At 49.0% G+C, this 27379-nt stretch overlaps 1 protein-coding gene across 1 annotated transcript in view; it reads right to left on the reverse strand.

Moving 5' to 3' along the window:
• Positions 1 to 1945: 1945 nt before the first annotated feature.
• The window catches only part of LOC113224867 (PH and SEC7 domain-containing protein 2-like), a 32627-nt gene continuing 7193 nt past the window's right edge, over positions 1946 to 27379 (reverse strand). Inside the window, exons 4-14 of the mRNA XM_026454489.1 lie at positions 27207 to 27287; positions 22555 to 22667; positions 21763 to 21821; positions 10687 to 10776; positions 8644 to 8687; positions 7416 to 7606; positions 7179 to 7249; positions 6634 to 6791; positions 5649 to 5793; positions 4246 to 4389; positions 1946 to 2149 (exon numbers count right to left, since the gene is read on the reverse strand). Of these exons, the coding sequence (XP_026310274.1) occupies positions 1946 to 2149; positions 4246 to 4389; positions 5649 to 5793; positions 6634 to 6791; positions 7179 to 7249; positions 7416 to 7606; positions 8644 to 8687; positions 10687 to 10776; positions 21763 to 21821; positions 22555 to 22667; positions 27207 to 27287 (1300 nt within the window). The remainder of the gene's footprint in view (positions 2150 to 4245; positions 4390 to 5648; positions 5794 to 6633; positions 6792 to 7178; positions 7250 to 7415; positions 7607 to 8643; positions 8688 to 10686; positions 10777 to 21762; positions 21822 to 22554; positions 22668 to 27206; positions 27288 to 27379) is intronic.

Raw genomic sequence — 27379 nt, forward strand, 5'->3', positions numbered from 1 at the left:
TGTGTATGTTTTATAATGTACATGATATTTTAGTACAGTAGTACATGTATATAATTTACAAATAAATAATTATACAATTAAGGAAGTGAACTAAACATTTTTTTACTGATGGGAGGCACAACCCGTGCTCAGGAAGCACATCTGTCCACAGCTGCCAGAGCTCCTGGCTCTGCTGTCCACTCACCCACCCTCGGGAAGTGAAGAGTGGGGCACTGACCCCGAAAATCACAGGACTTCTGAGGCAGCGTGGAGAAAGTACAGAGAGCTCTTTTGTAGTGCCACATTGCGTTTTCAATTTCATTTAAGTGAACATTTACTTCCTCTGAGCAAAACGAAGGGGCCAGATGGTTTGGTTCTAAAACACACTTCAGCTGATCCAACTTAAATAATCTCAATTTAAATCACTACATCTCTCCACATAATCAAAAGCCCCTTGCCTCAAATATGAGTGGGCCTGTAAAGTTAGATACTTAGTTGCAAGCCTGGCTTATTTTATTAACTAAGTATGTTACCACTGACGCCAAATTGCTGGCCAAACTACAGTAATCTATTTAAACAATAGAGAGGATTCGCTCTTCATAGCCGCACTGAATGTGCCATCACCCCCACCCACTTGTCAGTTGGAAAAATGCAGGGCTTAAAGGTGCTAGCTAATCCGTGATCGTCAAGTGGCAAATTTCTCCACTCTTCCCAGATGCGGCCTTGGCTAAGCCTTTCTGATTCACTAGACAAATGAAAGAAATAGCAACAGAAAAACGATCAGTAACTTGTCATTCCACCTTTTCCCACGACCAAGAATTAATGGCTTCGATAACTGTCCTCCAACAAGCATCTTTGGGCTTGTTGACAAGCGGCCATTTGTGAGGCAGAGTGTCTTTTATTCCTATAGCAGTAGATCTGTCCAAGAGGCCACCTCTGGAGCTCAGAGACCTGGCAGCACCAACATAAAGACCCAAATATAAACAGGGCTGTGGTTCCATCCCACTCACACCCCAGGATATCCATGGGACAAATGGGGCGGTGCATACATGTTCTATTTTTTCCAAAAGTATCAACTGTAAGAGCAGTGTAAGTCACAGGTCAGCTGGAAGAGGGAAAAACAGGGCAAGGGAGACCAGCATTGCCTCCCCCTTCCCTCCCAGGGTGTCAGGAATGCCAGGGGGCCAGGTGCAGCCATCCTTCCTAACAGGGGAAGCTCCAAAATAGGCTTTTCCTTTATCTGATTTCATCCTCTAACTGATTTCAGTTCCGAAACCATCTTTCAGGGTTTCCTTATGTATATATTATTCTTATAGATGTACATTTGTGTCTGTATAAAAAGGAGACAGTGTGATCTCAATGGATGAAAAGAGGTGGACGCACATGTGAGTGGAGTCAACTTGACACTGAAAGGGCACAAGCCTGGGTCCCAGATTATTGTGATGTGAGGCAGGAGACCTGGGCATGGTTCTGGAGGCTGCTGGGAGGAGGGAGGAGAGGATGGTGCTGGTGGTCTGCAGACCTGCTGCTGGTCAACTCAGAGGAAGGAAGAGGAGAAAGGGTGGGGTTCCAGCTGAGACCTGGAGTCAAGACCTGCCCTCACACACAAGAAGATGAGGAGAGGAGCTTGATGAGAAGAGAAAGACCTGGGAAGACAACAGCCCTTCCAGCTTCTCCAGCGAGGTGGTGTCTAGAGCATGCACACAACTGGCCTACAAAATGAGGCTCCATGGTGGAGAGGAAAACAAAGGCCGGGGAGAGGGTCTGATGCCCAGAGATGCCCAAGGACACAAGGAGATCAACGCCACAAACGGCATCTCCATCTCCTGGGCCCACAGGTTTTCTGCACCCCTCTGGCTGCCCATCAACTGACTGGAGCTTGGTCCGAGTGGCCCCTGGCTGGAATTGTGCTCACCAACCCCACTGGGGACATCTGCCCATCCTGGGGTCTGCACATCCATGTCAGCTAAGTATCAGGCCCAGTGGCATCTTTTGTGGTTTTGCTGCCAGTCACATGGCCCTGGCTGAGGGCAGGACTTGAGTGTGTCTTCCGGAGAGAAGGGTCATCCCCTTCCAGAGTGGCCAGCCGGGCCTCAATCCGCTCCAGATCATCTGAGCCCACTTTGATTTTCACAGCCAGGAGGTGGATATAGGTCTCATAACGGCTTTTCTGGGGAAAGGCCAAACACAAGGTCAAAAGACAACAAAAGAGGAGAAAAGTATGTGCACCTTGTATGACAAAAGACTGATTTCCTCAATATGCAGAGAGCTTTCACAAATCGTTAAAAAGAAGATGAACAGTCCAATTAAAAAATAAACATGGGACATGCACATAAACTTCATTCATAATTTGAAAAATCCAAATAATTGGCAATGATTTCTTGGATATGACACAAAAAACCCAATCAACAAAAGTAAAAATACACAGATGGGACTACACCAAAATGTAAAACTTCTGTACATGAGAGGATACAGTCAACAGAATGAAAAGGCAACCTACAGAATGAGAGAAAAATGTTTGCAAGTCATATATCTGATAAGGGTCTTGTATCCAGAATATATAAAGAACTCTCAGAATGCAACAAGAGAAGACAGACAACCCAAATTTTTTAAATGGGCTTGAATCTACATTTCTCCAAAGAAAGCATACAAATGGCCAACAAGCACACGAAAAGGTGCTCAACATCATTAGTCATTAGAGAAATGCAAGTCAAAACCACAATGAGATATCAATTCACACTCTTACTACTATCAAAAGAGCAGAAAATACGTGTTGGTGAGGATACGGAGAAATAGACAGAACCCTTGTGCTCTGCTGGTGACAATGTAAATGGAGCAGCTATTATGGAAAGCTGGTGGTTTATCAAAAAGTTAAAAATAAAATTACCACATGATCCAGCAAGACCATTTCTAACTATAAACCCAAATGAGTTGAAAGCAGGGTCTTGAAGGGATATTTGTATACCCATTTTCATAGCAGCATTTTTCACAATAGCCAAAAGATGGAAGTAAGCCAAGTGTTCACTGATGGATAAACGGGTAAACAAAATATGGTGTATACATACAATGGAATATTATTCAGCCTTATCCCATTTATGCCTAGTGTTCCATTATTGGAACGTGGGAGTTATTTATATCATACTGCCCAAGGTCATCTCCAAGGTCTGATTTTTCACCAAAAAAAAAATTGCAACCTCTGACATAAATGGGTTAAAAAGAAAGGAAATTCTGACACACACTACAACATGGATGAACCTTAAGGACATTATGCTAAGTAAAATAATTCAATCACAAAAAGACAAATTGTATATGATTCCACTTAGAGCAGTCAAAATCATAGAGGCAGAGAGTAGAATGGTGATTGCCAGGGACTGAAGGGAGGGGAGAGTGGAAAGTTATTATTTAATGTGTACAGAGTTTCAGTTTGGGAAGAGGAAAAAATTCTGGAGACTGGTTACACAACAATGTGAATAGACTTAACACTGCTAACTATACACTTAAAAATGGTGAAGATGGTAAATTTTATATTACATGTCTTACTGTAATTAAAATGTTTTTAAATCCAAATTAAAATAGTAATGAGGCTGGGTGTGGTGGCTCACACCTGTAATCCCAGCACTTTGGGAGGCCAAGGTGGGTGGACCACCTGAAGTCAGGAGTTCAAGACCAGCCTGGCCAACATGGTGAAACCCCATATCTACTAAAAATACAAAAATTAGCCAGGCATAGTGGCACGTGCCTGTAATCCCAACTGTTCAGGAGGCTGAGGCAGGAGAACTGCTTAAACCCGGGAGGCAGAGATTGTAGTGAGCCAAGATTGTGCCACTGTACTCCAGCCTAGATGACAGAGTGAGATTCTATCTCAAAAAAAAAAAAAAAAAAAAGGTAATGAGATACTAATTGTTAAACCTATCAGGTTAGTGAAGTTTAAAACATATTTGCAATGCCCAGTGCTGGTGAGAGCATGGAGAAATAAGTACATTCACAAATTATTAAAGGGGTTAGAAATCAGGGCAAACATTTAAGAGGAAGGTTTGGCAGCATCTGAGGGCCTTCGTCTGAGCTTCAGCCCCTCACCCCTGTCAGGGAAGGCTGGCACCCTGGAAGGACTGGGGACTAAGGGTCAGGGGACCCTGTTCCCTGCTAGCTGCCACGTGAGCAAGCCCCTTTATCAGTAGGCTTCACCTCCCCAGTCTCACATCAGGCCAGGCAGGAAGGAGAAGGAGCAGGGCGCTGGGCTTTGCAATCCAGCCCCCCAAGGCTCACCTCGAAGGTGAGATAGTGCTCCTTCAACCGGTACTCCTCGGCCTCCTTGGACTTGATGCCCCTCTCGACTGGGTGACACCTGTGTTCGGCCAGCTCCGCAGTCAGCTGCCTCAACTTATTCTCATGAGACCGCAGTTGCTCCTCCTGGGAAGGCAAATCGTGGACTGTGACGCCTTATTCTCAGAATGTCACGGAGTGACTCAAATCCTGTTCTACCAGGAGCTGCTCCACCAGAGGGAAATGAAGGCCTAGCCAGGGTCACCAAAATGTGGTGATAGAGCCAGGCTCTGGACCCGAGGGCAGGTTCCTCCTCCCACCTCCCTTCCTCCTCTTGCTGCTCCCATCAGCATCAGCTTTCCTCGATGCCCCCTAGACACCCCACCTCAGGCTCAGGAGACAAGAGATGCTCACGCTTATATGTGGACATAGACAGTCCCTGACACAGAAACACAATGATCCCCACACACAACCCAGCTCACATGCATTCCCATGTGCACACACAAACACCCCGGACCAAGGCCAGCCTGGCCCAGCTATCCCCTGCTCCTTATGATACACGCGTTCTCTTACATTCATGCCCAGACAAACGCAATGGTCGCAGACCCAGGATCACACCTGGTGGAGTGACAGGCGGAGACACTCTCATTGATGGGCAAACGCACACACATCCCACCCACTACAGGACAGCCAGGCCCCCTGGTGCTGTGTGCTCATGCGTACATGTGTATGAGTCACCACCTGTGTGTTTACACACGTGAATGTGTGTGGTGTGTGCACATACATAGTGTACGTGCATTGCATAGGGGTTCTGGGCAGAAGCAGGAGCCCAGGAGCTCAGTGGGGAGACTTGGGACAAGGCCTAGTGGGAAAGACCACTGGCAAAGAGGAAGTGGGGGGCTTCCGCTGCCCTCTACCTCTCAAGCTCTGGGCCACCATTTCTCCTGTCCTCTCCAAAGAAGCCCTGAGAGCCTGCAGCATGGGTGACTTGGGTTTTCTAAGACTACAAATAAAACATTTAAGGATAGGTGAGGGCAGCAAAAGAGCACTGGATGAAGAGTCAGCCAGGTGTCACCTGTGTGAACTCCCTGTGACACAGTCTCTTGCATTTGTGCCCAGGTGCACACAAGGCCACCAACTCTCAGTCACATCCACAGGGATACACTAGCAGAGAGGCAGCTCCATGCCAACTGCCACAGCCACGGCCCCTGTATGACGTTCCTTGGTCTCCCCATCTGGACGTGGGGGTGGGGTGCGTGGGATGGAGAGAAGAGGTGTCCTTCTCTGGTGTCCTTCAGCCCAGAATCACCCAGCCTAGAGACAGAGCCAGGGTGGGTCTGCTGGATGGGGGCCTGGGCTGAGGATGGCAGCCTAGGGAGGCAAAATCTTGACCCAGGAGCATGTACCTGGCAGAGGCGGGTGGTGCAGGAGGGCAGCAGGGGCCGACAGAACTTCTTCATGGAGCTGACAGCAGCTGGGAAGGCCGGGGCAGAGAAGATGGCTGCCACCAGGTTGATCCTGAGGATCCAGGACAGCATTTCTTCCTTGCTCCTGGGGACAGGACGGGGAGAGGGTGCTGGCCTCTCACACAGGACTCCCTGTCCCCTACTCAGCGTCACATACCCAGCACTGGGCCTGGCACTAAGAAGGCACCAGTACCTCTAGATGAGTGGGTAAAGGGGAGAGGGAGGACGCATGGGGGCTGGATGGGCCTGGCCAGAGCTATGCAGGGAGCTCCCTTTCTATCCCAGCTCCCAGGCACACCTGGATTCTCATGTGAAAATCAAACTTCCCAGGTTCACAGCTAGAGGCCCTGGAGTGAATGGGTGGGAATGACCGTGGACTGGGGATCATCAGAGGCAATGGCAACTGGGCGACCCTCACAGTCCTCCTGCCCTCCCCCGCTGCCTGCCCAGCACTGGCACTGTGATCCTGAGGCCTCATCCACCAGCCTGTCTCCTTGCAAGCTCATGTGCACCCCAGTCTCAAGTCATAGGAAGGCGAGAGGTGGTAGAAGGACAGCCTTACAGGTTACCTGGAGGGTGCATCTTTCCCACATTTAAAGCCAAGGATGATTCATAAAGATGCCACCTGCCCCACATTTCAGACTCCAGCGCACTCGGCAGCCCCTGCAGGGCTTGTTAAACACAGTTGCTGGAGCCATCCCAGAATTTCAGGTTCAGTAGGTCTAAGGCAGGGCCAGAGAGACTGCAAGTGATGCTGAGGGGAACCACACACTGAGAACCGCTGCTTTGGGGGTCCCAGCTGTCGGTCTGGGTCATGTGGATACACATGCTCTGTTGCTGACTCACGGGAAGGAGAGGGGTTGTGTGCTGCGTCACTGCGACCCTAGGCCCCAGGTGGGAGTGAGGGGCTCCAGCTCCTACTCACGGTGCCTGGAAAAGGAATACCCTCCAGTCGGCCGTCTTAAGCTTGAGCACGTTGGACTTCTTGCTGTAGTCAGAGGCCCTGGTGGCCAGAGCGTGATGCACGCGAATGGCGTTCTTCAGGTCACCCTCCGATAGAGCTTTGTCAGGCCTGTACTCATCCTGGGTGGGGCGGGATGGGTGAGATAGGGTCACTGACCCACACCTTCCACTCTCCCCTCCCCTCACTCCTCTCTGTCTAACCCTATAGCTCCCTTAATTTTCTGTTCCTGCTGCCTCACCCACCCCAACAAGAATCCAGGCATCCCTCCCCTTACCCCGGTTTGTCCCAGAGGCCTAAACAGGCCTCACACTGAGTGTCCACTGAGCGACTAGGCACCAAGTTCTCCCAAAAACCTCCAAAGCCCTGAGTGGTCCCAAGTCTGGAGAAGGACCCAGCATGTACCTGAGTCCCAGGTCCTGCCTGGGGCCCTTGGGGTGCCACAAGGCTGGGGCGGGATGGGACTGAGCTGGCCCTTTCTGAGTAAGGTCTCTGGGGCAGTCTCTCACCTTCTGCAGGTACAGGATGGTCCCTTTGAGCACTGCGTAGAATTTCTTCCAGCCACGCCTCCCACGGGGTGCTGGGGAGGAGGGCACTAGTAGTGTGGCTGCAGCCACCCTCTGCAATCTCTCCAACCCCACCTCCCACTATATGTCCACCTGTATGTTCATCCCCAAGGAGTGGTCTGGGGCACCCCCCTCTGTGCCAGCCTCCCTCTCATGCCCCTCTTCCAGCCTGACACCCACTCCTCTTGCCATCCATGTCAGCATGAGTCTTCCGGGTCAGGATGCCGTGCTTGTAGGTGGTGGCACTGAGCGCCTGTGGGACATCCAGGAAGGGGTTGCCACCATCCAGGATTCGCGTCACCTTCTTCGTGCCTGTCCCGAACTTGTCATCCACCAGCTCAGACAGGGATTTCCTCAGCTCGTCCTCATCACTAGGGAAGTACTAGGCCTGAGCACCACCTCCAGAGAGGCCTCAGCCGTGCATCATCATGGCCTTCCCCATCAGCCTCCCATCCCGGAGCCAGGGTCACGGAGGAAGAGCAGCCCCAGGAGGCAGAGATGAAGAGATTCCAATTCCAGACCACAGATCCAGATCTCTGACCCCTCCTCTCATTTCCACTTCCGACCTCTGACCTCTGATCTTTGATTTTTGTCCTCCAAGCCCCAAATGTCACCCTTGATCACAAATGTGGAGACTTTACTGTCTCCAGGTCTCCCTCCCAGTCTTCCTTCTCCTCTCTCCATCCCAGGGAGCACTAACCGTGGCCAGACTGAAGCTGCTGCACAAACTGCACCAACATGCTGGAAGAGGGAGGCCAGCTGGTAAGACCCTGAAGTCTGGGCCCCCAGGAGAGCCCTGGCAGAAGAGTGCCAGCTCTTACCCTGTGGGGTTGGAGTTCCTGCCAATCCCTGCCTGAGGCCTCTACATGGACCTGGCTGCCCTGGGGAGCACAGCAGAGCCTTTCACAGTCTCCCCAAACAGCAAGGTCAACATCCCTCTCTCCTGTTGAGACCTACAGGTCTCGCTGCTTTTGCAGGGGAAGAAGTTAGAGGGCACTCTCACCTTCCCACTGTCAGTAACAGTCACCATCTAAACGTGGACATATTCTACAGGTTATAGGGGCCTCATGCCTCTTGTCTGCCTACTTCCCAAAGGGAAAGGAGCAGTCATCAATGGGAATTGGAACACTATCCCCATATAGAAAACCAGCTGTGAACATCATAGAACTAAAGTCACAGTTCAACCTATTCCATAACAATGCAAACATTGCACTCTTTTTCTCAATACAGAAGATGAATCCAAAGAGGAATTCAACACCAGGTGTGAGCCAGCTAGACACAGGTGTCGGGCCCTGGATTGGGAAGGATCAGCACCATGGAGAGTGGTCAGAATGACGGACCTGCACCCCCACACTCCCCCTCCCAGGAATGCAGGCTCCCCATACCTGTGCCCGCAGGCACTACTCACATGGCCCATTCCAGCTTTTCATTCTTGATGGAGTTGTAAAGGGTCTGGGAGAGGGAAAAGAGAGAGGGGGGAATTCAGGTGAAGAGTCAAAGAAACCCCCATCTACCACCAGTAACGTGGGTACAGTGAGAGATCACCTTTTCAGCCAATAGGGCAAAGTGGATGTTTGATTCATACTTATTTGTTAGATGGGTAAGTGAGTGGGTGGGTGGATGCATGGATGGGTGGTATTTAATTATGTGGTCACTTAATGTCAATCTCCCATAGGAGACTGTAAGCTTCACAAGGTCAGAGGCTGTCCATTTGTTCACTACTGAATCTCCAGTGCATAATCCAGAACTTGACATACAGCAAGTGCTCAACAGGGTAGATGAATGGATGGGAGGATGAATGGGAGGATGGGTGAGTGAATGGATGGATGGGGAAGTGGACAGGTGGAAGATGGAAGGATGGGTGGGGAAATAGGCAGGTGGATGGGTGAATGAATAGAAGATGGGTGGGTGGATAGAGGGTACATGAGGAAGATTTAGGGGTGTATGCATGAGGATATGCGTGGGCAAATGAATGTCAGGGTGTTGGGTGGATGACTGAGTAAATGATTGGGTGGATAGATTTGACGATGAATGGGTGGGTGGGTTGGTGAGTAAGTGAATGGGTGGGGAATAGGAGGTAGGGGGATGGGCGAGTAGATGTGGAGATGTTTGTCAAGGTGAGTAGACGAGGGAGTGTTTGAAGAGTACAGGGTGTCTGTGTGGGTGAAAGGTGAATGGGTGAGTGGGATGGGGACTCTCAGCAGATAATACTATGTGGGGAGTGGGAAGGAGAGATTTGGGGATATATATATATGGGTGGTGGGTGAATGGGTGGGTGTATGGGTAGGTGAATGATTGAGTGGCTGGGTGGATGCATGGGAGGATGAGTGGATGGGTGCAGAAGTGGGTAGATAGGTGAATGAGTAGATGGGGAGAAATGGATAGGTGGATAGTGGGACTGGGATTGTTTGATTCACAAATATGTTCTTAACAAATGCTTCTCAGTGGTGAAGAATATAATATAGTAAGAAGAGTGATGGAGACAATGTTCTATGGAACATTGGGGTTTGGATGGAGACCTCCGAACTCATTATTCAACTACCCCTGTAGTATTATCAGATTCTTCAAACCCACTATTTAAAAATGAAGCTGGCTGGGTGTGGTGGCTTATGCCTGTAATTTCAGCACTTTGCGAGGCTGAGGTGCGAGGATTGCTTGAGCCCAGGAGCTTGAGATCAGCCTGGGCAACAGAGTGAGACCCCCAGGCTCTACAAAAAAAAAAGATATATATATATATACACACACACACATATATATATATATATATATATATATATATATATATATATATATCGCCAGGCACAGTGGCATGCACCTATAGTCCCAGCTACTTGGGAGGCTGAGGTGGGAGAATCCTTCAAGGCCAAAAGTTCAAGGCTTCAGTGAGCCTTGATTGCATCACTGCACTCCAGTGTGGGTAACAGAATGAGATCTTGTCTCAAAAATACATACATAATAAAAATGAGCCCATCACCAACCCACCAAAAATCTGCTCCTTTTCCTCAGTTCAGAAATGACCAGACTAGAAAGGCTAGAGTTCCACCCTTCACTTCAGGTTCAAAAGAAAACTGGATTCTCTTAATTCCTGGTGATGTCGAAGGAAAGGGGGGGCTTTTCCTTGGGGTGACAATAATGATGTTTGTGGTAAAGGTGGTGGTGGCAGTTGTGGTGGGTGGCAGCTGTGATAATTGGTAGCAGTGTTGATTATTACTGTGACAGTAATGGTGATAATGGAGTACTAAAAACAAATCTCACAAAGCCTTCCCCTCTGCCTAACTTAGGGAACACAGAACAGCTAAATGTTGAGTTCGGTGGTTTCTAACTTTGTCATCATGGCCCTGCACCCTGTGTTAAGGGCCTGGAATGCCAGGATTTCAGGGGACAGAGACCTCTCTCCTCTCTATCCACACAGGGTGCAGCTAGTGGGATGGGGACTCTCAGCAGATAATACCTTCAGCAGGTCTTTGGCAAAGTCTTGGCCATCATTCAGCTGGTCCAAGTTGGCAATGAATTGTTGACAGGACATCTTCTTGCCAATGTTCTGTAATGGAGAAATGGTTCTGCCTAAGAGTAGGGAAGGAGGCTGGTGTGTTCCCCACACACCCTGCCCTGCCCAGCCAGAGGGATGAGGCAGCGTTAAGGGCAACAATGAAAATTAAATTGCATGAATTTTCTATTGTCTCCAAGAGTTTACAAAACTCTTTCTCACAGTCAGAACTGTGCTTGATTCTCAAGCATCTTGAGAGGTTGGGCTTCTTCTGCAGCCCAGGTGAAGGAGTCGGGCTGGATGAAGAGTTGTAAGAGCTGACATTTGCCAGGTGCCTACTGTGTTCCAGGTCTTGTGCTTGACATGCATTATCTTATTTATTTCTCACCCCAAGGAGAAGGTGAGGTGCCTGTTTTTATTATCCCCATTTGATAGGTAAGGAAACTGAAGTACAGGAAAGTGAAGTGGCATGCCCATGATCAAACGGCAAGGAAGTGAAAGGCCCAAGTGTGTCTGAAACCAAAGCCCGTGCTCTCACCGCTACTCCACGGTTAACTATTCCAAGGTCACTCAGCACCAGGACTTGAACCCCGGCCTCTTGGCTTCTGAAAAGAAGCTCTGCATATTCTGCCACAACTGTCTCACCCTCTCAGCTGCACAGAGGGGCAGCAAGACTTCCAAGACATAGGTGAAGTGAGGGAAAGTTTATGGGAGTCAAAAATCAATTGCCACGGACACACATGAGTGCCCCATGCTAAGCTGAGCTGAGCTGGAACAGAGAACCCAAGCAGATGGTTTCACACTCGGAGGTAGAAACAGGCAAAGAGCTGGAAATGACTAAATCCCCAAGTTCTGCCTTCTTGTTTTAACCAATGAGTAGCAGAGGGGCTCAAACCCTGCAAACCCAACACCTAATATTCATACTTCCAGACTCTCCTTGGAGTCCCCATGTCTGAGAAAACACAAACAGGATGTGAGGATCCTTCATCTTTGTGAGGATGAAGACTCTTGAATAGCAGATACTTATCACTGTAGGATTTTGTGGATTAGAGTTTGCTCTAAAGCAGTGTTTTCCAAGGTTTACCTACAGAACTCTGGTATCCCAGGAGATGGAAATAGGTATTCTCTCAAAAAGAGATTTCATAATAGAACAAGTTTATCTACATGTTTCAGAGTCTTTACCACGCTCATATGTGCTGGTCTCTCCAAGGAGAGGATCCCATGTCATTTCCCAAGTTTACTGACTTTGGCACTATTTTAGCAAAGACACTCTATTAGCATCATATGGGACATTCACACACCATAGAAATCATTCAGAAAACAATGATATAAGGCTTTATAAGTAGCTGACAAGCAAGAACTTTCTATGCTTTTCCAAATCATTCAGGAGAAAAGGTCCTATGTATGCTTTGATAAAAGTGTGTTTTGTATGTTTCTGTGTAAGTTTTACATAGATACGTGTGTGTGTACATAGATAAATATATAGCCGTGTGTGTACATTTGTAATAGATTATAAGGGCAATGTTGATAAGACTGTTGTTGAGTTCCACACAAACTGAACATTCCCCAGCCATTGGTCAGGAGCGCAAAATCAAAAAATAACAAGGCTAAGATTTCTAATCTGAGCAATATCAGACTATCTTCTTGTGAGTGAAACTTCCCAGCAGCATTGGAGGCTTTACAAAAGCAGTGAAGGCTTCAAGGGTGAGGATCCTGCAGGGGAGTGTGGAGAGGTGACCCCAGAAAGAGCAGCGTTCCTCCCTGAAGCAGCTGCTGCCTCCCAGCAGCAGCCAGGGACTGAGCAGCTAAGTGGCCTCTTAGGATTGGAGAAACGAGATTGGAGTTCAGGGTCCACCAAGGACAAGGGTCTTGGGAAGCACCCAGTCACACTTCAACAAAAAAGTTGAAATTAAGAAAGAAAATACTAAAAGAAGAAAAATTATCCCAGATGGAAATGTGGAGAAGCAGAAATGAATGAAATAACAAAAAGAATTGGTAATTCTAAATGAAAATTGACTATGTAGAGCAACAATAAAGTTTTCCAGGGAATAAAATATAGAGAGATACAATAGTTAAAAGCACGACAACAGGAGTATATAAGTTAAGAGAGCAGTAAATGGAACTAAAGTGTTTCAAGGTATTTCATTGCCCAGGAAGTGGTACAAGTACTTTATAAGTCGAGAATGCAAATTGCCAACCATAAAAGGAATTCCGAAAGAATGCACAACTAACAAGCTAACAGAGCAGGGAAATGGAATTCTAAAAAATGCTTAATCCAAAAGCAGGCAAAAGAAGAAGATAAAAGAAACAGAACAGTGGAGTCAAAGAGAAAACAAATAGTCACTTGATATACTTAAACTCAAATATATCATAATTCATTAAATGTTCAAATTAACATTATTACCGGATTTTATTTTTAAGTATATAAGAGACATGCCTTAAATATAAAAGAACAGAAATCTTTGAAAGAAAAAGTCAGAAAAGGATGTAACACATAAACACTAACAAAAGAACTCCAGTATAGCTACACTAACATCTGACAAAATAGATTTGAAGGCAAGAAGCATTACTAGACATAAAGAAGGACATGTTCATAGTGATAAAAGTGTCAATCTGCCAGAAGATATGATCATCCTAAATGTGTATACATCTAGTAGTATAGCTTCAAAATATACAAGACAAAAATTGACAGAACCAAAAGAAGACATATTCACAATCTTGGCTGGAGATTTTAACACTGTTCTCTTAGTAACAGAAAGAACAAGCCAACGAAAAATTGGCAAGAATTCTATGCAAAAAAATTAGATAATCTAGATGAAATGGACAAATTCTTAGAAATACACAAGCTACTAAAACTGGCTCAAGAAGAAATAGAAAATCTGAATAGACCTATAACAAGTAAAGAGATTGAATCAATAACTTAAAAAAAAAAAAAAAAAAGCAAGGCCAGGTGTGGTGGCTCACACCTGTAATCCCAGCACTTTGGGAAGCCAAGGTGGGAGGATCACTTGAACCCAGGAGTTGGAGACCAACCTGGGCAACATAGGGAGACCCTGTCTCTAAAAAAACAATAAAAGAAAGAGAGAAAGAGAGGAAGGAAGGAAGGAAGGAAGGAAGGAAGGAAGGAAGGAAGGAAGGAAGGAAGGAAGGAAGGAAGGGAGGGAAAGAGAAAGAAAGAAAAAAGAAAGAAAGAAAGAAAGAAAGAAAGAAAGAAAGAAAGAAAGAAAGAAAGAAAGAAAGAAAGAAAGAAAGAAAGAGAAGAAAGAAAGAAAGAAAGAAAATTAGCTGGGCATGGTGGCACATGCCTGTGGTCCCAGCTACTCAGGAAGCTGAGGTGCTTGAGCCCAGGAGGTTGAGGCTGCAGTGAGCCAGGATCACACCACTACACTTCAGCCTGGGTGACAGAGAGACCCTGTCTCAAAAGGAAAACAAAACAAAACAAAACAAAAACAAAACAACAACAACAAAAAAAAAACACTATCAAGAGATGAAAAGCAACCCACAGAGTGAGAAAAAAATAGTTGTAAATCAAGTATCTACCAAGGGTCTAGTGTCTAGGATATATAAAGAACTCTAAGAATACAACAACAAAAGACAAACAACCTAATTTTAAAACGAATGAAGGACCTGAATAGACATTTCTCCAAAGAAAATACACAAATGGCCAAAAAGTGCATGAAAAAAATGCTCAACATAACTAATTAGGGAAACACAAATCCAAACCACAATGAGATACCACTTCACATCCACTAGGATGGCTATCTTTTTTTTTTTTAAAGAAAGAAAGAAAGAAAAGGGTTGGTGAGGATGTAAAGAAATTAGAACACCCCAGCACGTTGGTGGTAGAAACGTAAAATGGTTCAGCCACTATGGAAAACAGTTGGGCACTTCCTCAAAAAGTTAAATGTAGAATTATCCTATGACCCAGCAAGTCTATCCTAGGTATATATCCCTAAAATATGAAAACAGATATTCAGACAAAAACTTGTACACGAATGTTCACAGCCGTACTATTCACAATCACTGAAAGATGGAAATGACCCAAATATCCATCAAGAGATGAACAGATAAACAAAATGTGACATATCCATACAATGGAATATTATTAAGCCATGAAAAATGAACCACCAATAGATGCTACGACATGAATGAACCTTGAAAACATGCTAAATGAAAGACGCCAGTCACAACAGGCCACATATTGTGTGATCCTACTCATATGAAACATCTACAATAGGCAAATTCACAGAGACAGAAAGCAAATTAGCATTAGCCAGGGGCCAGGTGGAGGAGGAAATGGGGTATGACTGCTAATGGGTATGGGGTTTCCTTCTGGTGTGATGAAGATGTTCAGAAACTAGACAGTAGTGACGATTGCACGCCATTATGAATGTACTTAGTGCCACTAAATTGTAAGCTTTAAAATAGTTAAAATGGTAAGTTTCATAACAAGAAAATAAATCAGTAAGAATATACATGATTTTTACAACACATATAGGCACCTTATTGGCACATATAGAACATTATAACCAACAACCACAGAATATATTCTTTTCAAGTCCACATGAAACATTCACTAGAATTGACCTTTCTCAGGACCAAAAAGCAAGACTCATGCAAAGAAGTGAAATTATACTGGGTAAGTTATCTGCTTTAAAATATAATACTTATAATGACAGTCAGGCAAAAAGACATGCACCCGGATCATCTGAAAGCCCAAGGGAGGTCCATGATTTGGGGCCTCTGAATTCCCAGTTCCACCCTTCCCTCCCACCCCATTTGGATCTACAGGGCTTCCCAGTCTTTCCTGAGCCCTTGGACTTCTTCCCATAGCCTCTGTCTCTGAGCAGAGGAAAGTCACAGCGGGTACAACCACCGCCCCATCCCAAGGCCTGGATCCTGGCACTCTAGGGCCAGGGCGACCATCTCCTCAAACTCATCTCCTTGCCCAGAGTAGAGGCTGGATGGGTACAGGGTGATGCCCAGGCCATCGTCCAGGTAGTAAAACTGTGTCACTGCCTTTGCCCCAGAGGAGCCAGGCCTTTTCCCACAAGTCTGACTTCCATGCACAGCCCTGAGGTCAGAACAATGCTAGCCTGTCTTTAAGGCTCATTCCAGAAGCAGGATGAGGTGGGCCAAACAGACGTCATCCTTCAGGAGGAGGGGAGGGGCTGACCAAAGGTCCTATGGGCAGAAAAACCCTTGCCACTATTTGCAAATCTAGGCTAAACCTTAATTATACTTGGTATTCCCTTAAGGTTATTGTGTGAGGCTCTGTCACCATCTGAGAATGGGCAGACCCCTGCAGACCTCAGGATAGCATCCAAACCCTGGCCTGTTCCTCCAGCCCTCCACCATCCAGCCCAAACGCACCTTGCCAGAAACTCCCACTGTTGCCACTCTTCAAGCAACACAAGGTTGGAGAGAAATTAAGCTATTCCTGAAAAATAACTAAACTTTGTTTCAGCTTGAGCTCTCCTGGAATGACTTCTCCCACCTACCCCTCCCTCTCTGTTTGCCTCAACCCTGGTGGTTCTCCCTCCCTTACCCCAGCCTTCAGTCAACTCACCAATGCCATAGGCTGTGCAACAAAAATGCCTCTGGAATTTCTCTCCTGGTCTCCATCTCCAATTCTAACCCACATTGCCATCTTCTCATGGCTGGAGCTTGCAAATCACCATTCCCTGACATCCCCCACTCAGTGCATCCCAGACTCATTTGCTGACCAGTCATCACCCATCATCACCAGCACTGGCATCATCTCCAAAACCCCCATTTCAAATACAACTCCTGACCCCCATCTCCTGCTCTTCCACCTCCCCCATTCTTTAAAACCCTCACTCCAACAACCCTTTGATCCTCTGTTGAGATCTGATATAGTTTGGCCCTGTGTCCCCACTCAAATCACATCTTGAACTGTAATCCCCATATGTCAAGGGAGGAAGGTGATTGGATCATGGGGGTGGTTTCCCCCATGCTGTTCTCGTGATAGTGAGTGAGTTCTCAGGAGATCTGATGGTTTTACAAGTGTTTGGAAGTTCCTCCTACATTCTTCTCTCCTGCCACCTCATGAAGAAGATGTCTGCTTTCCCTTCCGCCATGACTGTAAGTTTCCTGAGGCCTCCCCAGCCATGTGGAACTGTGAGTCAATGAAGTCTCTTTCCTTTACAAATTACCCAGTCTCAGGGATGTTCTTTCTAGCAGTGTGAAAATGGACTAATACAAGATCCAAAGGTCCTCACTTTCTTTTGTATCCAGTTTAGATTCCAGGCCCCATTGGTAACCACTTCCCTGCAAACATCTCTCTTGCCCCTTTCTGTTTCTGTCATATTTGCCCAGAAAAAGCCCAGCACTGACTAAACCCAGCTGATTTCCTATACTGTACCTGTATCCAAGTCTAACCAAATACACTTGCAGGACACACAGCTATGCTGGTCCTATTTTACGTCTATGACCACAGCCACATGGGCATGGAGACTCCTGACACTGCCACAGGTCCTGTGTTTGCTCTCCATCCTCCATGAACATGGCACACTTTTCCTTTCCATTAAAAGCCTCAAAGTCTCTGTAGTAGACACTGTGGCTCACTCTCTCCAAAACCCCTTTCCCATTATGTATCAGCAATGAGGTGTGGGTGGGGAAGAATGACCCCACCTTCTAGCCCTGGGCTAGGCCCTGGATCACCTCATTCCTCTTGCCACAGAGATTGATTTGGGTAACCTAGGCTTTTTCCAGTTGTCCCATGGTATTCCCTGGGCCAAAGAGACTAGTTCAGAAAATGGCATATGCCCCATCTGGGGCCAATGGTATTTTATAGCCACTTTCTGGGAGCTTCTGTGGTAGAAGCCCTCCTGACTCCAGCTCCTAAGAAGACACTTCAGATACCAACTCTCTCCAGCAAGCAGAGAAGTACGGCTGTGAGATCTGGAATTGCTGCATCTATCGGGCCTGCGTAGGGGAAGCCAGGCTTGGGATGAGGCTGACATCACTGTCAGAAGAAAATGACAAGAAATTAGATCACCTCTTAACTGGAGGCAAGGCTGAATCTAATCCACCCTGGACCCTGCCTGACTCTACACTTTTCAAACAGTAAGTAGCTGCCATTTTTAAAGCTAGTGGTGTTACATTTCTGTGACCTTAACTAAACCCATCCTGACTGGTCAGCCCCCATCCCATCTTCACTCTGAGCTCAGGACCTCATCTCATGCTTCGTGGTAGAAGTAGAAGCTGTCAGAAGCCCCTCATCTCATCGCCAGAGCTACCAAGCCTACTGCAGCACCTCCACTTTCTGCCTCGCTTTCTTATGAACATGGGAGATGGGTCAACATTCCCCACTCCCATTTAAGGCCACTCCCTACCTGTGCTCTGCTTCTCATCTCGAGGGAAGCTTCCACTGTCCCTTATCTCTCCTGCAGTGGCAGCGTCTTGTCTGCTGGGTTGATCCTGGTGGCACGCGCACAAGGTTGGGCTGTTTTAACATCAGACTTGACTGCTGGCTCCTATCAGTCCCCCACGCAAGGCCAAACATCTTAAGAGCTGTCTATGGCCACCACACCCTCACCTCCTGAACTCATCTTGCCCACTTCAACCTGGCATCTGTCCTCTCCACTCCACCTAAGGTGCTCTTATAAAGGCCTCCAATGACCTTGACCATCCCATCCATGACCGCTCCAATCCCAATGGTCACTCTCGTGCCATCACCTTACTTGACCTCACGGCAGCCTTTTCTACAGTTGGTCACTCACTCCCTTCTCCTCGAAATGCTGTCTTGTCTGGGCTTCAGAGATGCCACACACTCATGGGTTTCCTCCAACCTCCCTGGATGCGTTGCAGTCTCTCCCACTCCTCAGCCTTGCCTCTACATAACGCTGAGCCCCAGGACTTGGCCATCAGTGTGTTCTCTCTGCAGGGACATGGCAATCAGCCATTCCCATAGCTTTGAATTCTACCCCACCCCCATCTCTGTCCAGCCCATGTGTCTGCACCGGGCCCAGACTCATCCATGTCACCGCCTCCTTGGCCTCCTCTCATTGATGTCCAGAGGCATCTCAAACACAGTTCAAAAGTGGGACTCGAGTCCGCCTCTCCCATTCACCACCACCCCCACACAGAAGTTTCTTCCCCATCTCAGGAAACGGCACCCCCAGCTAGCCAGATGCCAAAGCCACCCTTGCTCCTCTCTTTCACTGACCAACCCCATCAGCAAGTCCTGTGAGACTCAGTCCTGAAAGGTCTCCCTTGTCAGTCCCTTCTACCCATGCTACCATCATCTCCCATCTGCACATAAACAAACACCTCTAAGGAAACAGTTCTGCAGCTCCTTAAAAAATTAAACACAGAACAACCAGATATATGAACCAGCAAGTCCACTCCGAGGTAGAAACCCCAAAGAACTGAAAACAGGTGTTCAAACAAAAGCTTGTGCACGAATGTTCACAGCAGCACCATTCCCAACAGCCACAAGACGGCAGCCCTGCTGGCCCCATTGCCTGAAATGCACAGTCCTAGATCTTTCAATGGGTCGGCTTCCACTGATCCAGGTCTCTGCCCAAACCTTGCAGTCTTTCCCTGACCCCTAGTCCGGACCCCATCATGCCTTCCTGTGTATGCCCTTCACAGAGCCAGCACAACTTGTAACCGCTTGTTCACTTCTGTGTTGTCCACTTCCTGTAACAGGTGGGGCTCCCTTTCCTGTCTTGTTCATGGAATACAGAAGGTGCTCAGAAGACAGGGTTGTTGTTGAGCCTCCAACCTCAAGGGTCCCAGCGCCCCTCCTACACAAAGCCTCCCCCGTTCCTCGACCAGACTGCACCCATCTCAGGGGCATGCCTATAGCCTGATACCCCTTTACTGCCTCCTGTTCTGACCAGAACTCTTTCTGTGGGCACTAGCAGGGCCCCTGTTCTCGAGATCCCCACAACCCACCAGGCCTCAGTCCCTACTTGATTAGTGACAGGGGGAGGGGAGGAGGCAAGGGGAAAAGTGCAAAGCGTCAGGTGCTCTGAAGAACTCCCAGTAACTGCAACCGCCAGGCCTTGCCCACGAGCTTTACTTCATATTCTTTATACACTGGCACTTTATCATGGGGAAACTGATGTGCAGTGAAGTAAATAACTTGCCTCAGGCCACACAGCCTTCGTGTGGAGCAACAGAGAACACAGCCTCGGAGCCCACGCTCCTAATCTCTGAGCAGGACCACGCAAAGAGAGAGACGTCTCTACTAAAAATACAAAAGCTTAGCCAGGCGTGGTGGCAGGTGCCTGTAGTCCCAGCTACTCAGGAGGCTGAGGCAGGAGAATGTGTTGAACCCAGGAGGCGGAGCTTGCAGTGAGCTGAGATCGCGCCACTGCACTCCAGCCTGGGCGACAGAGTGAGACTCCGTCTCAAAAAAAAAAAAAAGAGAGAGAAGAAAGCCTCAGTGTCTGTCTGCTGCAAACATGAACAGTCTTCCCAGTCCACTTCTAATCTATGAAGTCCTGACGTTTCTCCTCAGCTGTGGCATCAATGTGGGACCACGCCAGCTAAGGCCCACCAAGCTCCGGGGTGCTCTTGGCCCAGGGTTCACTACACAGTGGCTGCCACCCTCCTTAGCAGCTCTTAGCCATAGGGAGGGGCAACCAGGGCTTGGCCCAGGAGAAACAGCCCTGAGATTGACCACAGGCCCAGCCAGGGGTGGGGACAGGGAGTGAGGGGCCTGTTGAGTGCTCCTTTTAAAGCAGACTAGCAACACCTGCTCTTTGTCAATAAACAAAGGGCACAGTCTGGGGGAACAGCAGCAGGCTCATGGACTTTGGCGCTCAGTGACATTCATGTGGAATGCGTCTTCTCTCTTGTTCCACACTCAGGTTGCAGGCCCAGGTGGACTTAGCAAAAGCTGTCACATATTTGCTCTTCCTGACACAGGGACCGAGGTTCTAGCCCTCCCAGGCCAGGTGCCCCAGTGCACCCATGAGCCCAGGCTGCCAGCAGACTGGGCCTTCACAATCTCACCCTCCAGGGGCCTGCAGGCTGGGTCTTCCAGCTTGCCCTTGGTTCAGTGTTCACAGTAATGAGGAATACTATTGTTCTTTTTATGTAACAAAATTCTACATAATAAAATTCCTACTAGGCGCCAGACCCTGCCCCTTGGTACCATGTATATTACATCTCTCAGTCCTGCCCATGACACTGCAGGGAGATCATTATTCCCACCTCCTGGATGTGAAACCTGAGGCTCAGAGAGGGCCAGTGCTTGCCCAGGGTCACACAGCTACCACGTGGAGGCAAGAGTGGAATCTGAAGTTGGGTCTATCCCAGCTCTTTCTTTCACCCCAAAATCCCCGAGATTTCCTGGTTAACTCACTGACCTGTTGTCCCCATGAGTCACTGAGACATTCTCTACCTAGCAGGGGATTCTGACAACCCTGGGTGAACAATGATGGGGCAGTGATTGGGTGGAGCCAGATGGTGATGGGGGACACAGAAGGACGACATGGTGATGGGGGCCTCAGCACACAGGGCATGCACACCACTAGCTACACTTACCACCTGCGAGGGCAAGAGAGCCCAGAGAGGGGTTCCGGAGCAGACAGAGGAAAGAAGAAGGAGTTATTGAGTCATGAGAAGCGCTGAGACAGCCTGGGGCCTGGACCAGACAGTCTCACAGCCTGGGTGTTCACTGCTTGGCCTGGTCGGGGCTAGGGGGTTGGGAGGGGTTGCCCTGGGCATGGTATTTCAATGCAGCTGCATTCAGACTTGTGGGACAGGGGCAGAAAGGGCACATGATCTCTTAGCATGGACAAGGGGCACATATTTGTGGCTCATCTTAAATTCCCATGACCCAGCTGCTCTCACTGGCATACTTGGGGGTGGGGACTCAGGCAGATCACACGTGGATGAAACTAGGGCGGGGCCAAATCTAGAAGCCAAGCTGCCCAACCCCCAGGCCTTCAAAAAGAAGCCTGGCCACTGAGTGAGAGGTCTCAAGAAGGGACCGGGATCAACACAAGGTGGGTCCCTGAGAGAACATGTGACACCCCCACCTCCACCTCCCCAACTCACGTGGCCGTGCAGGTCCGTGTTGAGCAGCATCAGGGCACAGGTGAGTGTGTGGATCCCATCTGAGTCAGAGACGTGGCATGCTCAGTGCGAGGATCCAACCTCTTCCCACCCCGTCTCCCGACAGAACCCACCAGGAGGCCTTGGACACCGGGTGAAGCCAGCCGCCTGCCAAACGCACCTCAGGGGCCAGGGCCTGCATGATGCTCCTGGTCTGCCCCCATTTGCAGGGCCCAGGTGTCTTGCCTGCCCCAGGAGTCTGACCACCCTGGACCCACTCTGGCCCGGACTTCTGCCTCCTGTGGCCAAATTCACCTTGAACCTCAGACCTAGGAATGGCTCTGAGCCCCCAGCCCTGCCCCTGCATTGACCTGTGTCTCTCCCAATGATGAGCCTCGTCCCCCAGTTCCTGAGATGTGGGCCCATCTATTGGGCAAGTCCTGTCCCTAAGAGGACCCCAACCTAGACCCCCACCACACCGGGACAGCCACCACACCAACAGTCAGCACCATGACAGGGACCACAGAGAAGGGAGAGCCACAGAGCTGAATCCCGAGGCTGGAGGGACTTCCAGGCAGTGGGGAGGAGAACAGGCAAGACTGCGCTTTGCTCAGCAGGCAGACGTATGCCATAGCTTATTCAATTAGCATTCATTGAGCACCTACTGCATGCCAGAGAGGACAAACCATCTGGGCCTGGCAACAGGACCAAAGTGCTGGGTGGACCAGGGTGGGAGGGGGCCAGGGCCTGGCTGAGTGGGTGGGGAGGGTTGGGCAGAGTGGGTGGGGGCCATACCTTCCGAGGTGCTGTCATCAGGGTTGCACTGGCAGTACCGGCGGGAGAAGTGTGTGAGGACTCGCTCACGCTCTTGTGTCTCCCCCATCAGTGGGAAGGCCTTCAAGAATGTTCTGGAAGGCAATTCAAAGCTGCTGAGGGCAGTCTGAGTCCTCACCCAGGGTAAGACCACCGCCCCACACACACCACACACCCACCCTAGGGGGCCAGGGCTCCATTGCCCCATTCTCTGGGTCTGGATGCTCTCTCCAGCCCGGGAGGCCCTGGCTCCCAGGACGGCCACTCTGGAGTGCTGAGGCCAGGGGCCCTGGTAAACTTTAGAGTTTCAGTCCTCATCACCCTCCAGGGACCTTCTGGAAGTAGGCAGAGGACAGATGGTGAAGAACAAAGAAGAGCACCTCAGCACCTGCTCTTCTTCAGGGTGGACGCCCACTCCTTGCTCCTTCCCCTACGGCCAGGCCCTGTCCATGCCTGCCCTTCAGAATGCTCCTCCTCAGTCATCCTCCCTCTTTCATGTGCCACCAGCTGAGCCCAGGCCCAACCCTGATCCCCCCACTCCTCCCTCACCCCAAGAATGAGTTGTCACCAAGTCCTGATGGTTTGTTCTTCAACCTCGACCTTAATCCTCCTCCTCTGCCACCACCCTTATCATGTGCCCAGGTCAACGGGGCCACCCCTGCACCCACTACCTCCTCCCCGCAGACACCAATTTGTCTTTCTAAATACCCACGCAGGCAGGACTTACTGCTGCTTAAAATCCATCACTGGGCCAGGTGCGGTGGCTCGCACCTATAATCCCAGCATTTTGGGAGGCTGAGGTGGGCAGATCACCCAAGGTCAGGAGTTCAAGACCAGCCTGGCCAACATGGTGAAACCCTGTCTCTACTAAAAATACAAAAATTAGCCAGGTATGCTGGCACGTGCCTGTAATCCAAGCTACTCAGGAGGTTGAGGAAAGAGAATCACTTGAACCCAGGAGGCAGAGGTTGCAGTGAGCCAAGGTCATGCCATTGCACTCCAGCCTGGGCAACAATGTAAGATTCCATCTCAAAAAAAAAAAAAAAAAACCCCGTGACTCCTTGGCACCCTCAGAATAGCACCCAGGCTCCTCAGGTCATGGCCACATTCGCTGCCCAGACTACCCTCCTGTGCCTCTAATCTCACACCCACCTGCTACCTTCACACCCTGGACAGAACAGGCATTTCACTAGTCAGTGCCTCAGAGCAGGCCAGGCCTCCGGGACACCCTTCCTTCCTCGGCTGGGCAGCTCTGAATCTCCCTCAAGGCCCAATTCAAAGGTCATTCCCTTGGGAAGGGAGATTGCAGGCTGAGGCCATTGGTGTCTCCATCAGTCTTGGGTTCAGGAGATGGTTTGTTCTTAATTTTGCTATAGTTGATTTCATTTTGGCCCAGAATGACTGCAATGCCCACTTTGTTTTACCCTCTCTCATGCCACCTCCTAAGGCACCCTGGGACCTGCAAGCCGTGTCTTAGCCAGCCCTTACCCTTTGAGGCGCCTCAAGGCATCCAAAACTGCAGAGTATTCTCAAAATCCAATCCCAAGCAACCAACTGCTGCATAATAGCACTGCCCTGTCTGACAGCTCGCTGCCCTTCTCTCCCTATCTCTCTTGCTTCCTGTTCTCTTCTCCCATCTGTCCCCCAGCCTGGCCCCTCCCCTCTTCTCACATTCCTCCAGGACTTTCTCTAAACCTCCCCCATTCCAACCTTAGCCTGTTTTACCTCTGAGCCATCCATCCCAGCTCCTACTCCCCAGCCCAAACTCCCCTTCCCTGGACACTCTGCCTCAAGCCCCAACCAAGTGCCACGACCACCAAACTCTTGGGCTGTCCCTAGGGGCAGCCCCACCACTGCCCACCCTCCCCCACATCTTGGCACCACCAGCCCTTTTACTCTACCCTCTGTGCAACTTCTCACACCGACCTTTCCCCTCTGCCCAACCTCATGCTTGTTCTCTCCCACCTGACCCTCTTCAGAAGCCTACATGCTTGCAGTGCCTGCACAATTGAGCCTCAGTATTGGGCTGGCATACAAGGCACTCAGTCCAACACCTATACCTCTGATCATGAGCTGACCCCACTGAACAACTTCCGCAACCAATCTTCCTCATTCTACTGCAATCTTTACAACTCAGCTCAGGATACAGTAGCCTGCTGAACACTAACACTTCCACTGAAAACAATAAAACCATGGGTTTTCTTAAGCTATTGGAAATATTGCTGAGGCAGCAAAGACCAAAAGGGCCAAGATTCTGGAGAGGAGAGAACTGCGGAAAGGTAGTTTGAGCTTCTGTGGCTGCTTTTTCCCTAGGGGAATTGCTGATTATGGGCACAGGCAAGAGGCAGGGCATTGGGTGGCTTCAAGAGGCTGGAGACTTCAGGGGCTGTAAACACATGGCCACTTTTCCCTTTGAGATAGTTGCTGAATTTCAGAGATATAAAAGATACAGGCCGGGCGCGGTGGCTCATGCCTGTAATCCCAGCACTTCGAGAGGCCGAGGCAGGCGGATCACGAGGTCAGGAGATCGAGACCATCCTGGCTAACATGGTGAAACCCTGGCTCTAATAAAAATACAAAAAATTAGCCAGGCGTGGTGGCAGGTACCTGTAGTCCCATCTACTCTGGAGGCTGAGGCAGGAGAAAGGTGTGAATCCAGGAGGCGGAGCTTGCAGTGAGTGGAGATCATGCCACTGCACTCCAGCCTGGGCAACAGAGCAAGACTCTGTCTCAAAAAAAAAAAGATACAAAAGGCAGGAAGCAAAAAGCCTAAGCAGAAATCCTCTGAGAAGTAGAGGGAATTTTTTTTTTATTGAAGAGGGGGAAGTGTTGCTGCACTGAGAAGACAAAATTAGGCTTCTGAGCCAAGAAAGGGGTTTGCCCAACTGAACACACAAGACTCCCAGTAGAAAACTCTGAGGACCTCTACCCTATGATCAGAGCACACCCTGAGCCATAGCAAACTTCAGTGCAAGGATTAGGACTGCATCCCCACACGCCTTCTAACTGCCTAGCAAAGGACAACGTAAACCCTCACTGGAGGAATATAGAATAATCTAGAAGCACTACAATTCTTTTTTTTTTTTTTTTTTTTTTTTGAGACGGAGTCTCGCTGTGTCTCCCAGACTGGAGTGCAGTGGCACGATCTCAGCTCACCGCAAGCTCCACCTCCCAGGTTGACGCCATTCTCCTGCCCCAGCCTCCCGAGTAGCTGTTCAAAAAAGAGAGGGAAAATAATGGAAAAGATGGATAATTCACCCAGAGAATTAGAATCTATTTTTTAATTTTTTTAATAAAATGGAAATTCTAGAAATGGAAAATATAACATAAATTCAAAACTCAGTAAATGAGTTCGAAACCCATTTATGCCTATTGTGCCATTATCAGAACGTTTAGCGTGTGGGAGTTATTTATATCCTACTGCTTAAGGTCATCACCAAGGTCTGATTTTGTAATTCAGAAAACTGCAACCTCAGGCATAAATGGGTTAATGACACATTAGAAACAGAAAAGGGTAAGCGAAGTGAAGTGAAAACAGGTCAGCCGAAAATATCCCAACAGAAGCAAAGAAAAAAGAATGGAAATTACTTTTTTTGTACGTGGGTTTTGTTTGTTTGTTTGTTTGTTTCTTTGAGATAGGGTTTCACTCTGTCACCCAGGTTGGAGTGCAGTGGTACAGTCATGGCTCACTACAGCCTCAACCTCCCCAGGCTCAGGTGATCTTCCCACCTAAGCCTCCTGAGGAGCCGGGACAACAGGCCTGCACCACCGTGCCTGGCTAGTTTTTCTACTTTTTGTAGAGACTTGGCCTCCCTATGCTGTCCAGGCTGGTCTGGAACTCCTGGCCTCAGGTAATCTTCTGGCCTCGGCCTCCCAAAATGCTGGGACTTCCCAAAGTGCTGGGATTACAGGTATGAGCCACCGTGTCCGGCCAGAAATTACATTTTTTAAAGTGTAAGAGACACGTGGAACACAGTCAAAAGGTCTAACGTGCATGAATCACCCCACCCCTTAGCTCAAAGATGCTTCCATCTCTCCTAGGGCCTGGTCAGTATCTGCCCAGTTGGCCCCTGCCGCCAGAGCCTACTAGATACTACAAGGCTGCAACCATCCATTCTACCCTCCAGCTCCTAGGAACCTGCAATTGGCCCTCCTGAGGTCTACTCCCTAGGTCCTAAACCAATATCGTTGAGATCAAATCCCATTTTACCATCTCCTCCCTCGATGACTGTGAGGAAGTCTCTTTATCCCTCTGGCCCATAGTTTCTTCATGTGAAAAACATGAATGATAGTGCCTACCTTACCGGGGTACGGAGGATGCAGTAAGCAAGGTGAGTAAAGACCTAGAGGATCTGGCAGGCAGGAAGTGCTCAATACAGGCAAGTCCTGAGCCTCCTTTCTTCTCCTAGAGTCACAACTACATTTCCACCCTCACATCCTAACAGCTACTACAAAGTGGGCACTCACTAAACTACTGGGCCGCTGCTGCTCCTGTGGCCCCTTCCCCACAGCCTCACCAGGGGGTCAAAAGACTTGCCCAAGGTTGTACAGCAAGTTTATGGTAGAGCTGGCATAAGCATCCAGATGTGCAGCCTGTACCACTTGTGGGCACTGCCCATCCCAGCCCCACTGACCTGAGTGCTCGGTCCAGAGTCAAGCCCGAGAAGTCGAAGAAACTGAGGTACTCCCCGGCCACCAGTCTGCTAAACTCGTTGCTGCCAGGAGAGTATGGGATGTCTGTTAGAAGCAGGGTCCAGCGCAAGGATGACAGAATCATAGGCATTACTTGGGGAGTGGGGCCCAGGGT

The sequence above is a fragment of the Piliocolobus tephrosceles genome, chromosome 4, assembly GCF_002776525.5.
Source record: "Piliocolobus tephrosceles isolate RC106 chromosome 4, ASM277652v3, whole genome shotgun sequence".
Taxonomy (NCBI): Eukaryota; Metazoa; Chordata; class Mammalia; order Primates; family Cercopithecidae; genus Piliocolobus; species Piliocolobus tephrosceles.